The 14,109-nt window shown below is 43.7% G+C and overlaps 1 protein-coding gene across 13 annotated transcripts in view; it reads right to left on the bottom strand.

Annotated features, from left to right (window-relative positions):
• Positions 1 to 5,315: 5,315 nt before the first annotated feature.
• Cask (calcium/calmodulin dependent serine protein kinase) overlaps positions 5,316 to 14,109 on the bottom strand; it is a 347,639-nt gene continuing 338,845 nt past the window's right edge. For all 13 annotated transcript variants that reach the window (XM_070040601.1, XM_070040608.1, XM_070040597.1 and 10 more), the window contains one exon: positions 5,316 to 10,723. In XM_070040601.1, the coding sequence (XP_069896702.1) occupies positions 10,547 to 10,723 (177 nt within the window). In that variant the 3' untranslated portion in view covers positions 5,316 to 10,546. The remainder of the gene's footprint in view (positions 10,724 to 14,109) is intronic.

Raw genomic sequence — 14,109 nt, 5'->3', positions numbered from 1 at the left:
GAAATACTTTGATCATATTCTTTCTCCTTCACCCTTTCTTTTAACTTTTTTAGGTTTTAGTTCATTTAAATTCCTTTAGTTTTATTTCATTTAAATAATATACAATTTCTTTCTTTCTCTTTCTCTTTCTCCTTCCTTCCTTCCTTCTCCTTCCTTCCTTCCTCCTTTCTTTCTTTCTTTCCTTTCTTTCTCTCTTTCTTTCTTTCTTTCTTTCTTTCTTTCTTTCTTTCTTTCTTTCTTTCTTTCTTTCTTTCTTTCTTTCTTTCTTTCTTTCTTTCTTTCTTTCTTTCTTTCTTTCTTTCTTTCTTTCTTTCTTTCTTTCTGGTCCTGGGCTGTCCCTGCACTTTTTTTCCTCAAGGCTAGTGCTCTATCACTTGAGCCACAGCTGCACTTCTAGCTTTTTGGTGGGTAATTGGAGATAAGAGTCTCCCAGACTTTGTTGTTTGAGCTGGCTTCAAACCTCGATCTTCAGATTTCAGCCTCCTGAGTAACTAGGATTAAAGGCAAGAGACACCAGTAGCTGGCTATATTTGCTTTGTATATTTGTTGCACATGTCTTCCTATCTCCAATTTGACATGTAAAACTTTTCACGTAAAAAGTTGTAGTTTTTACAGGATCAATTTTCTTTGTGATTTGTTTCTCCTATATACACTTAAAAAAACCTCCTTTTCCAGACTTTCACTGACAACCTAATTATATTTTCTCCTAATGCACTATCTTTATTTTCTGCCAATCCTGGGGCTTGAACTCTGGGTCTGGGTGCTGTCCCTGAGCTACTTTGATTCAAGGCTAGCACTCTACCACAGCACCACTTCTGGCTTTTTCTGTGATGAATTGGAGATAAGATTCTCATGGACTTTACTGCCTGGGCTGACTTTGAATCATGATCCTTAGATCTCAGCCTCCTGAGTAGTTAGGATTACAGGCATGAGCCATCAGTGCCCGGCCATTTACTTTTTTAAAAATTTGGTCCAAAATAACTTTGGTGCACAATGTCTTGAGTTTAGCTTGAGAACAGATTTACATCCGGAAGGGCTACTCACCTTCATTTATTGTCCCTCCCGCCTCTTTTCATTTTTCTGTTTTTTTTTTCATTTTGTAAAAGTCCAAAGCCATTGGGGATGGGAAGATGGCTCAGTGGTAGAGCACTTGCCGTGCATGCATGAGGCCCTGGGTTCGATTCCTCAGCACCACATAAGCAAAAAGAAAAAAGCCGGAAGTGGCGCTGTGGCTCAAGTGGTAGAGCGCTAGCTTTGAGCTGAAGAGGTGAGGGAGAGCACCCAAGCCCAGAGTTTAGGCCCCACGACCGAACCCAAAAAAAATTCTTAAAGAAAAAAAGTCCAAAGCCATTATTACTTGAATTTTGAATTTGTGTTGTATTAAACCTGAACATTAATTTGGAAAGTACTGATCACATTAATATATTTAGGGCTAGTCCTGATATCCTGATAGTTTGTGTCTGTAATTCTAGCTATATGGGAGACAAAGAGAGGCTCTTCATCTAAGACAAGCACTGGGGAAAAGGTTGAAATCCATGTGAAGAAGAACTAAAACAAAAAGATTGGAGTCTGTCTCAATTAGTAGAGCGCATAGGCCTTCAGTTCAAGCCCCAGTGGTGACAGAACCAAGTATTTCTGTTCATTTGAATCTTTTGTATTCATCTTTGCACATATAGCCCTAGGATTGTGTGTATGTGTGTGTGCGCGCGCGCACTCGCGCGTACCTGCATGTGCAAGTCCAAAGCTTGAACTCAGGGTCTGGGCGCTGTCCCTGAGCTCTTTTGCTCAAGGCTGATGCTCTACCACTTTGAGCCACAGCTCCACTTCTGGTTTTATGGTTGTTAAGGAGATTAGAATCTCTTGGGATTTTTCTGCTTGGACTGGCTTTGAACTTCTATCTTCATATCTCAGCCTCCTGAGTAGCTAAGATTACAGGTGTGAGCCATCAGTGCCAGGCTATTTTGTTAGTGTTTTAAAAATCATATTGCGGTCAGAAATGGTCTATCTTTTGCCACTTCACTTCCTAAGTTTATTGTAAATACTTAAGCACACTGTTGATTTCTGTGTTTTCCATCATGTTCTTTATGGACACACATGTCTGTCCAGTTGACTTCTTTAGCATTTCAGGGAATGCAGTAGATATCATTAGCAAATATGGAGGATTTGGCTTCTTCCCCCCTTTCCCAGTCTTACATTTCTTTGTCTTTGGCAATGCTTTAACAATAGGAAGTGGAATGAGCTCAGTGGCAAAGCACTTGCTTAGCAAGTACGTCATAGGTTCAATCTCCCGTACCAAAAAAGAAAAGATCAAAAATACAGTGAAAAGAAAAACAACCTGCTAGGTGTCCATAGGTCAAGCCTATAGTCCTAGCTACTCAGGAAGCTGAGATCTGAGGATCATGGTTTGAAGCTAGCCTGGGCAGAAAAGTCCCTGTGAGACTCTTATTTCCAATTAACCACTCAAAAGCCAGAAGCGACACAGTGGCTCAAGTGGTAGAGTGCTAGCCTTGATCACAAAGAGGGTCAGGGACAGTGCCCAAGCCCTGAGTTCAAGCCTCACGAGTGATCAAAACGCAATGAATAGTCACGGGAAGCACCACCACCTGCCATCATCAAGGTCCCCATCTCAGGCCCCATGTCCATATGGTATTTGTTGATAGCTGCCACCTTCTGGAGCACCCCTTCCCTTTGATTGGGTTGCTAGTTTGATTGGTTTGCTAGTTTCATTGGGTTGCTAGTTTTCTAGTTTTCCCTACTAGATTATTCTTTCTGAGAGCTTATTATCTTGAGTAACCTTCTGTTTAGACCCTGCAACAGTCTTGTGGATTTTTTTTGTCAGTCATGGGGCCTGAACTCTGGGCCTGGGAGCTGTCCCTCAGCTCTTCAGTTCAAGGCTAGCACTCTACCACTTGAGCCACAGTGCCACTTCCAGTTTTCTGGTGGTTATTTGGAGATAAGAGTCTCATGGACTTTCCTGCCCAGAGTTGGCTTTGAACCTGGATACTCAGATCTCAGCCTCTTGAGTAGCTAGGATTACAGGTGTGCATCACCCGTGCCTGGTAAAATATGGCCTAATTGATATTTTTTTTTGCCAGTCCTGAAGCTTGAACTCAGGGCCTGGGCACTGTCCCAGAGCTTCTTTTTGCTCAAGGATAGCACTCTACCACTTGAGCCACAGTGCCACTTCTGGCTTTTTTTCCCCTTCTTTTTATGGGGTACTGAGGAATCGAACCCAGGGCTTTATGCCTGCTAGGCAAGCACTCTACCACTAAGCCACATTCCCAGCCCCTTTTTGTGGATTTTTATTTTATTTTTTTATTTTTTGGGGGTCTAGTCATGGGGCCTGAACTCTGGGCCTGGGCGCTGTCCCTCAGCTCTTCAGTTCAAGGCTAGCACTCTACCACTTGAGCCACAGAGCCACTTCTGGCTTTTTTTCATTTTGCTTTATGTGGTGTTGAGGAATCGAACCCAGGACCTCAGGCATGCAAGACAAGCACTTTACCACTGAGCCATCTTCCCAGCCCCTTTATTTTATTTTTAACGTGCTGGCACTGGGGCTTGAATTAAGGGCTTGGGTGTTGTCCCTTAGCGTTTTCACTAAAAGTTGTCATTCTCCCAATTGAATCATCCATTTTTTTTATTGTTGTTGTTCTGGTGGATTGGAGTTAAGGGTTTCTGGATTTGTCTGCTCTGGTTGGCTTCAAACTGTGATCCTCAGATTTCAGCCTCTTGAGGAGCTAGGGTTACAGGCGTGAGCTACTTGCATCCAGCTTTGTGGCTCTCATTTTACAGATCACCAGTTTTAACTGTAGAGTTGGTGGCATGATACCTAGTGTTTATCTATCTAACTTATGTTAATCAACAGGGAAAAATGTAGACAAATATGTTCATTTCTACCAGCTTAATATTGACTTGTTGGATGTGTTTTAAAAGACCATGAACTTGGCTGGGGGATCAGTGGTACAGCATGTGCAAGGTCCTGGAATCCATCCCTAGCACTTCAACAATAATGATAATGGTAATGATGATGATAATAATAAACAGGCACAGGTGGTTCAGACCTAGCTACTCAGGAGGCTGGGATCTGAGGAGCATGGTTCAAAGCCAGCCCGGGCAGGAAATGGAGCTGTGGTAGAACACCTATCTACCTCGTGCTAAATAGCTAAGAGAAAGTGCTCAGGTCCTGAGTTCAAGCCTTAGTACTGGCAACACATACATATACAAAATAAACCACAGAGTTCAGAAAAAGTGTAAAGCTTTCTGTCTCCTGTACATGAAGGGTAAGAAGTCTGCAGAAAGACCACTTCTGATTTTCTGAATGAAAGGGCTTGCTATGTCGTGTCCAAATGCATTCTATCCTCTTCTCTATATTTTTACTAGTGTGGAAGGTTTGAGTAAATAATCACTTGTGTTTATGGTCCCTGAATATGGATTTTCTTAAAGTGAGCCAGGTGAGTGCCTGGGACATGGGCCCTTTATGGAGTAAGCAGGATGCAAAGACAGAAAAGTAGAGTGCAAACTAGACAAGTGGGGTAGCAAGTCAGGGGCCATATCGCAGTCTCTAGGCAGAGATGACATCAAACATAAGACTGCAAAGGTTATCAGGAAGAATGTCAATTCTGGGGCCAGCTCCCTCCTATGGCTTTCGATATAAACATCAAACAAAAGCCATATTTTCTGAGCTATGCCGCCTACATCACTGACACCAATTTAGATTTCTATTTCTAGCAGATGCCACAACGTGGATGCTCCCTCCCTTTAAAGAAAAATCCAAAGCTATTTTAAATCTGCATCCAAATGTATGAAACTGCTGTCAGGATGCAGTCTTTAACAGCTGGCTGATGATGAAGACCTCTAGGCTGGACAAGAGGAATCGGGAGGTGCATCTCTGTGGGGGTAGGATGGGAGCTGTTCTTTGGGCCTTTATGGGGAGGTATGTGAAACATAACCCTGTAGAAGAAGTCCACAAGAGCTCTCTTTGTATGCCTGTACTGCAGCTTGAACTCAGGGCCTGGGCACTGTCCCTGAACTTTTGTGCTCAAGGCCAGCACTCTATCACTTGCGCCACTGCTCCACTTCTGGCTTTTTGGTGGTTCACTGGTGGTAAAAGTCTCACAGACTTTCCTCCCTGAGCTGGCTTGGAACCGCAATCCTCAGATTTCAGTCTCCTCAGTAGCTAGGATTACAGGTGTGTACCACCAGCACCCACCTGACAGGAGTTTTAGAAATTGGGTCATTCTTCTTCCTCTGATCTTCATGTTGTGTGGCCCCCGAAGCTTGTTTGGCCTACAATGTGAGACAACTGCCTTTTCATGTTTTATACATTTTATTCATACATTTCTCCAACTTTGAAATGACAAAAGCCCAATGCTATGGTTTCCCGTACACAGCATCCTACAGGTATGTATATTCTACAAAGAATACTATGGAGTTTCTCTTCTTCCCCTGTCACACAAGATAACTAGGGTTTGGATTTATACAGTGCCGGCCAGGCACCAGCATTGTGGTTGGTCCGGCGACAGGGCAAGGGTTCCGGATGGGAGGGAGTGCTAAGGCATGTAAATAGATACACACAGAGAGAAAGAAAAGCAGGACATTTACAAAGAATCCGAACCTTTCCAACCCCTTCGGCTCCTCTTGCAAGCTAAGGCTTTGCTGTACCCTGCAAATACTTACAATCGGATATGGTTGAACTATACAACAACTATGAACATCTCTCTCTTTTTTTTTTAATCACTGAGACAAATACTTCAAAACCTTTTATAAAAAGGCAATAATACATACAGAGAAAAGAAAAAAAAGAACACGTTGGCAAAACTTTATGCAAAATCACCCCAGAACTGAGCCTGAATGGCGACCTGGCCTGTGCACCACCCACCTGCACCACAGCAACTCCTCTGCAGACAGCTAAGTCCTATTTCCATCAACCTCCCTAATTCTTGGTCTCATCCAAATGAAAGAAATATAGATGAGCCCACTCACTCTGGAGGAGTGCCCATTTCTGCTCCCAAGCACAAATCCCTTCATAGAGATTGTCCTGCGTAGAGAGCCCGTCTCTTTCCGGCTTCCCTCGGATAAAAAAAGAAAAAAAGAAAATCACTGGCACAAACTTCCTCCATGGCACAGCAGAAACAATGAAGCTCACCCCAAAGTGGTAGCCAAGCTGTCCACTTCTGCACATGCAGAGAGGTGGGAGTTGTGCTTGGGAGGGGGGCAGAAACGAAGTCACTTCAGTTTTCTTTTGCTCAGTCCATTTGCACAGGTTCAAGGGAGTTGATGTAGGTGAGAGGTGGTGGGAAGTCAGGATTTCTTCCCTCTCCCCCAAGAGTTAAGACTTAGGGGGGGGTGACTGTCTTAGAGATGGTACTACCCTCCTGCCACTGCTGTTGGTTGGGGGGAGGGATGTGTGCGTCCATGTGCTGTGGCCCCAAAGCGACAGGGCAAAGACCAGATGGGAAAATGGCAGAGAACAGTCTCTTCTCCTTTTCCCCACTTCCCTGGATGGATGTTGACAGCTGAAGAGCACGAAGCTGGGCAATCTGACCTTTCCCACAGCTCCAAGTTTAAGGCAAACAGAGGTGTGAGAGCCTGGCAAGAACCAGTCACGCATTAAGCACCCCTCCCCTCAAATGGTCTTGTAACCAGAGAATACCCAGCAGAGAGGGAAACCCTATTTCTAAAGATACTAGAAAAGGGCAAACCACATCAAATGAAAGGAGTGATGATTGTAGTTGTAGCCCTTCTGTCAGCTGCAGTGCAGAGCAAGTTAATCTTTTAAGAGAAGAATTAATCAGCTGCAGGAACAAAGGAAATGCACTCAGGGGCCTTTAACCTACCACGGGCCACCATAAACTTTAGGATTGTAAGCCCTTGGTGAGAGGATGGACTTAGACTGTGCCCAGTTCTGAAAAACAAAAGCCACTAGATGCCCACAAGTTTGCAAAGCAAGGAGGGATGAGGATTTTAAGGGCTTTTTTGGGGGGAGGAAGGGTATTCATTGTGTTGTACCCCCTTCTCTTTTTCCAAGGAAGCATTTTTAAAAAAAGAATGTACTAGCCAAGCTGTTTTCTTGGTAGTATTAGTGGCAAGCTAAGCTGAACAGTGAGTGGCAAGCTAAGCTTAACTTTGCCCCTCCCCCTCCATTGAGAAAGTGAGCAGAAATGATTAAAACAAACAAACAAAAAGACTTCACATCAATGAGACACAAGAGCGTGCTCTGAGCTGCCTTATTCTTAAAGGGGCAGAACCCAGATTGGGCCTCTTCATAATGCTGTTTCTTGGAGGATGGCTCAATCGACTGAACTTTTAAGAGGAATGAACTGGAAGCTTTCAAAAAGAAACATCTACAAGTAATTTTTAAAACAAAAGAGCTCTTGATATTGAAGACTCCACAAAGAGAATCTAGAACTTCAAAGGAAGGCTGGGCCCTGGCTGGCTCCAGCAGAGGGAGAAGGAATTGGACCCCAAGGAAGGGGAGCCAGATTCCGGCATTTCTTCCTGGAGTGGGGAAACTCGTGTTCGCCATCAATAGGACCGACTGGGATTGCACTTCCAGAATGCAAATAGCAAAGAAGTAGGTCAACCATTTTGCTGCCTTTCTGAGCAGATATTTTAAACCATCCCACCTGACAGGAGATACATTTAATTGTAGTTTAAAAAGCTACAATGTTATCTCGACCCTGGGAAACTTCCAGATAAATTAAATGGAGTGACATTTTCCTTTTGCATTAAAATGGAATATGCTGCCTGTGCAAAGTAATTACTGCCCTATGATTAGAAAATCGGGACATTTCAGTCTTTTTTAACCAAGAACTCAACAGATCAAAACATTCCTCCCACTGCACCCCCCCCCATGGAGAATAGGATTCGTGTGTGTGTGTGTGTGTGTGTGTGTGTGTGTGTGTGTGTGTGTGTGTGTAACTCTCAATGTGGCTCTTCAACAGTTTCAATTGACCACTGATAAATTTTGAGTAATTGAATCATTTACTCTGGTCTTTAAAAGGGAAAGAAATTGTTCTGTTGATGGGATTGTGGCAGTGAAGAAGCTTTTAGCAATTTCCTCTGATTGCTTAGTTGGGGCATAGCAGCCATATACTGAAAGTACTCTGACTTCAGAAATGGTTTTTTTTTTGCTAGGTCATAAAGACACTGTTTTAGAGGAGAGTGCATTAGTGGAATGGTGGAATGGAATGGGGAGCTGCTTGTGTGCTTTTGGGGGCCTCAGAGAACAAGAGAAAAGCTAAAGTCTGAGTGTCACTGTGCCTTTCTGTCCTTGGGGGCCACAAGCATTTAAGCTGGCCTCACTTTCCTCCTCCTCTGCTCAGCCCATCTTTATGAACATAGTAGATGGCTCCAGAAAGGCATTGTCAGCATTTCTGGACATTTGGTCTTAAAGGGCAAGCAGGGAGGGACAGGAGGACTTCTACCAGAGGGCAGGACATTTGCATTCTCCAGTTGTACTTTCCAGGTTGTATTCTTTGTGCTTCATTAGAAAAGAGGTAGAGTGGACACTGACATGGAGTAAAACCTGGCCTTTTGTCAGTGCCACTGCAGGAATGACTCTGGCCTTGGCATCGATTAGAGACCTTTCCTAACACAGCCCTAGGCAACTAGGGTGAGCCCACTGTTGAGCTGGTCTCTGGTGGGTGTCTTATCACCCTACCATAGGGTCCCAACACAAGTAGTTCACTCAACACTTTGCTAGTAAGTTGTAGACTCATCTGGGATGAACAAAAACAGATATCAGAGAGAAGCAATCAGTGTGTTTAATATAAGTAGTGGGGGGGGGGGATAGAGAAGGTAAGAGTACACAAGAAAGCCTTCTCTGTTTGGCCTCTGAAGAGGAGTGGCTGAGCCTGCCAAGGCATAAGATGCTGCTGAGGCCATCTAATCCACAAGAAACGGAAGCTACTGTGTGCTTTTGAGGATCAGGTTAATGTTAAGTGCCCCATACCCTATGCACTAAAGAAAAGCAGTCTACTGGCCTCTGGCAAAGAGTCTGGGAACCCCAGCCCAGATGTCTGGTATAAAGAAGAATGTGACCTCACAGCAGGGGGATGAGATGGTGAATGTCTCTAGAGCAAGAAGGACAGATGACTCTCCTGTGCCAAGGAATTTAGCAAGAGGGAGGAGAGACCACAGGTGGCCTTGTAAGGATGACATGGTTCAAGCTGTGCCCAATCAGGCTGCTCAAATGGCCCAGCCAACCAATAACTCGCTCCTGGGCCTTGGATGGGTCAACAAGCATCTAACAAATTATAAAATTGAAAGATTATTGGTTTGGAAACCTGAACAATCTAACATGAAATGAAGGAGCCAAAGGCATTTAATTATTGAACACATAAAAGGAAGTATATTTAAAAAAAATTGGTCAGACTGTCCCGTTAGTTATCATTTGAAAGGGATTTACAGGGCTGTTATAGATTATTCTTTTGGAATAATTCAGTTTATAGCAAATGCCTAAACTGGTTTCTCGATTGCACAGTATTTTCTCTTAAAATGGGTGCTTTAAAACAATTACATACAGATTAAAAATCCTCATTTCTTTGCTTAAGTAAAACGTTAATACTCTTAAGACAACACAGATCTGAAATGGTAAAACCAGCGATTCCCCCTCCCACCTTACAACAAATTAAATTGAGACAAAATTACAAACACATTTCACTACATGATTATTATTAATAAAAATCAGTTTCTTTTTCTTTTTTTATAAAGTTGCCCGAAATGCAAGGGATGTGCATAGGTTTACAACTTAGTCATAATAGCATTTTATTCTTATTCCCCTGGGTGTGCCCCGTGAACGGAATGTACTTTGCTGTAGATTTACAGATTGTTTTGTCCAACACAGACACACCGACAGCATAAACGCTCGCGACTGTCCACATGCATTAAGAGTCAAGACCCAACTTCAAATCTCTAAAAGGTTTACAGGGTGCTTCAAAGAGACAGTATCACATTATCTGGATGTTACATAAAGGACTTAAAAAAAATACTATTCTAAAAAAAAAAAGAGAGAGGAAAAAAAGGCCTTTAAAAATTTATGACTGTTTTGTAATCACTAGACTAATTATTTCAAATAAATAAAGGAAAGAAAGAGATTTTTCCAATCCATAAAATCAGACTCTAAAAAGAATGTAGTGTTCCACCCCCAGTCAAGGTAACAGAATCATTGTTTATTATTATTAAAATAGATTATAGAAAGCAGCATCTATTTTTTGTGCAGTTTTTAGGGGCCTTGGAAATAAAAAGCTATGATTTCCAAAAATATAACATTCCAAAGGATTGAATAATACATACATTTAAAGATACATTTTATTAAAGTTTAGGAGAACTGATTAAAAAAGATACTGTCTCTTTAAATTAGTGTGTAATTGTTTTTTTTTTCTCCTCCTACCTATTTGGACATGACAATAATTATAAATGTAGGTCACACTACAACTAGGTAGTCTCTAGGGACCATGACCTGCTGACACAAGGCCGATAACAAAAGAGGCTTTTCCATGTATGAGGTGGCTCCCAGTTATGCTCAGATATCTGGGGGAGAGGCCTAATAGACCCAGGAGACTGGGACCCACTGTGGGGCTGTGCACACGAGCTCAACGGCTTCCTCCAGGTGTCTGATTGTCTCATCAATTTCATTGTTGATAATTGTGAGATCGAAGTAGTGTGCATATGTTCTCTGTAAGATATCCGATTCCTTCTGCAGGCGCTGGAGAGATTCATCCTATGAGATAGGGGATGGGGTGTACAGGTAGGGTGGGCATGGGAAAAAGGGAAAGCAAAGAGAAGACAGAGGTCAGTTGGATTTTTTTTGGGGGGGTGGGTGTCAGTCATGGGGCTTGAACTCAGGGCCAGGGCGCTGTCCCTGAGCTTTTTCACTCAAGGCTAGCACTCTACCACTTGGAGCCACAGCACCACTTGCAGTTTTCTGGTGATCAGTTGGAGATTAAGAGCCTCACGAACTTTTCTGCCCGGGCTGGCATCGAACTGCCATTCTCAGATCTCAGCCTCCTGAGTGACTAGGATTACAGGCGTGAGCCACTGGCACCTGGCTTGGAATTTGTTTTTCGCATTCCACACTTTTGCTTGTCCCAAGTGTCAGAAACAGTCAAGGCCACACACCTTGACATGCCACAAGTGTAGCAAGAGGAAGACCCATTAGGCTAAAGTGGCTCCATGACACAAGAGGCGAGGGGAGGGGTGTAGAAATCCTACTTGGCAGGTGTGATCGCTTGACATGCAACAGGGGGCTCCACAACAAACAGAACAGACACGCTCACAAACACATGGCGCCACTCGGGCCTAGCTGTGCCTGTCCCCAGAGCCAGTTGGGGTGAGGCCACTTGAGATGTGGGTTTCCAGGGTACAGTGGTTCTTCCCTCATACCTCCAAGTCAGGTTTACAAGGAGCCACTCTGCTATTGGATGGGAGGGTTACCATGGCAAGGCCTGAGCTGTTGGTTCCCTCTTCTGGGTCCTTGAAGCTTACTGGAGATGGACCTGGGGCTCAGCTGTGTTGATACCAATAAGCTCTTATCTTTGGAAAACAAATTAAATTGCATTTTCCCTTTTTTCTACTTAAAGGTTCAGCAAGTTCCAGGAATTCAATTACATATAATGGCCCTCATTCAACAGTAGTAGATGCTGGGGGGGGGGGGGGGCGGAGAGCTTTCTGGGTGTTAGGAATAATGGTTGTAATAAGGCCATTTCTCCAACACAACAGCAACTGGCTATGGAGGAATTCCCTGAAAATTGGTCTGCCTTGGAAAATGGCCAGACAAATGGCACTGTTCACACAGCCTTGCCATTTCCCAAGAGAACAACTAAGAAGGAAGAGAAGGTGTTGAACTCTATGCACGGAGGCTTGCCATGGAGAAGGACATGCCCCTAACCCACAGCAAAGCTGGGGATCCCAGGTTTGACCTGTGAGGATTGCCTTTTGCCAGAAATTCTTTCAAGATTGGGGTCTTGTTTCAATGGGAACAGGTCTGCTTCTACATTCTCTCTCTCTCTCTCTCTCTCTCTCTCTCTCTCTCTCTCTCTCTCTCTCTCTCTCTCTCTCTCTCTCTCTCTCTCTGTGTATGTGTATGCTGGTCCTGGGGCTTGAATGAAGGGGTCTGACTATGGTTTCTATGCTACGGTTTTTGTGCTCAAGGCTAATGTTCTACCACTTGAGCAACAGCTCCACTTCTCAATTTTTTTTGGGGGCAGCGGAGGGGGGGGGAGAGGGTTAATTAGAGACAGGAGTCTCACAGTCTTTTTTTGCCTGGGTTGGCTTTGAACTCTGATCCTCAGATCTCAGCCTCTTGTAGCTAGGATGAGCCACCAGTGCCTGGCTTTGCTTCTACATTTTTTGTTTCTCTGTCAGTCGTGGGGATTGAACTAAGGGCTTGGGTGCTGTCCTTGAGCTCTTTTGCTCAAGTCTAGCTCTCTACCACCTTGAGCCACAGGTCCACATTTGGTATTTATAGTGGTTAATTAGAGATAAGAGTCTCACAGGGACTTTTCTGTCCTGGCTGGTTTGAAATTGTGATCCTCAGATCTCAGCCTCCTGAGTAGCTAGGATTACAGGCATAAACCACCAGTGCCCTGCTTTGGTTCTACATTTTTCATGAATCAATTTGTTGTATTGAACCCCCAAAGGTCAAATTCCAATTGTAAACTTTGGGAGTCCAGTTAACTACCTGGTTCCCCCTGGTACTAGCCAAATACATCACAGGTGAACTATTAGCCTGAGTCTTACATATATGTACACAAGGGTAAATATAAACATATACTGGCAGATAGTGTAACACTGCATAGTCTAGGCTGGCCATGCAGTAAGTCTTAAATATCTGTTTATCAATTATCCCCATAATTGATCTTGTGTTATGTCACTGCTATGTACTTGTGCTAGGCAAGATACCTTGCACAGTGAGGGCTTAGTAAATGCTGGTCAAAAGACAAACACTTGGCTAACTGATACTGGTTATTAGCCGATTTTTGTGTGTGTGCCAGTACTGGGACTTGAAAACTCAGGATCTGGGCACTATCCTGAGCTTTTGTGCTCAAGACTAGCATTCTACCACTTGAGCCACAGCTCTACTTCCAGCCTTTTGGTGGTTAATTGGAGAGAAGAGTCTCACGGACTTTCCTGCCTGGGCTGGCTTTGAATTGTGATTCTCAAATCTCAGCCTCCTGAGTAGCTAGGATTAAAAAGTGAACCACTGATGCTTGACCCATGAATGAATTTTATAAGTATTAAATTTATATTAAATGAACAGACCAGACAATTCTTCTGGGAGACGTAGCCCCAGGATGACGAAGAATGATCTCCAGAGAAAATACAAGACATGGTGTTTTTAGGGGCTGGGAACACTATGTACCCAGTGATGGCTTAAGATCCTTCCTCTTTTTCTCTGAGGCCCTTCTGTTATTGGCAAGACACTTCCCATGGAAGCTGCCAAAGGGCCCAGGCAAGCCTCATCTGTGTGGGTGCAATTCTCTGCAACAGGCATCTGAAGGGAAATGAAGACACTTGCTTTCTATGCCAGCCCTTCAGTGGGGACTGGCAGACTCGAGAAGAACCAGGAACTCAAGCTCTCCTAAGAGGACATGGTGACCTGTGAATGTCCTACCTTGGTTTGTCATCTTCTACAGGAATTTCAAAGCAGGACATGGCATACTTTGAATGTCAATGTTAAGTACCACAGGGTCAGCAAGACCTTGGCTACTAATCATCTTCTGACATTCTATATATACACGTTCTGCTTGCACTGGAAAAGCACAGTATTTTCACTATGCCTCTTATTTCACACAAAAAACCCCACAGTGCAGCCCCCCTCTTGAAACAAACATGCATCTACCCCCCCCAAAGATGAGGGTGCTTCCTATCAGGACCCCAGGAAGAGAAGGCACAGTTTCTATGAAACCACTTTCTGGGCTAGGGGGTTTGATTTGCTATTTCAGCTTTGTGTTCCAAACCCACTAGCAGAGTTTATGATTGGCTCAGAAAGCTGGGCTGATGAAAACATTCTAGAAAATTTATGGCTGGGAGCATCACATTTTAAATGTAGTTCTTACAGACAAACAAAGCTCCCTGTTATGGCTCTTTTAAGATGAAGCTCCACTT

This window comes from Dipodomys merriami, unplaced genomic scaffold (assembly GCF_024711535.1).
Source record: "Dipodomys merriami isolate MVZ:Mamm:240054 unplaced genomic scaffold, mDipMer1.0.p SCAF_3, whole genome shotgun sequence".
NCBI classification, from domain to species: domain Eukaryota; kingdom Metazoa; phylum Chordata; class Mammalia; order Rodentia; family Heteromyidae; genus Dipodomys; species Dipodomys merriami.
The sequence above is the reverse complement of the archived record's forward strand: the minus strand, read 5'-3'. Positions and strand labels throughout refer to the sequence as shown.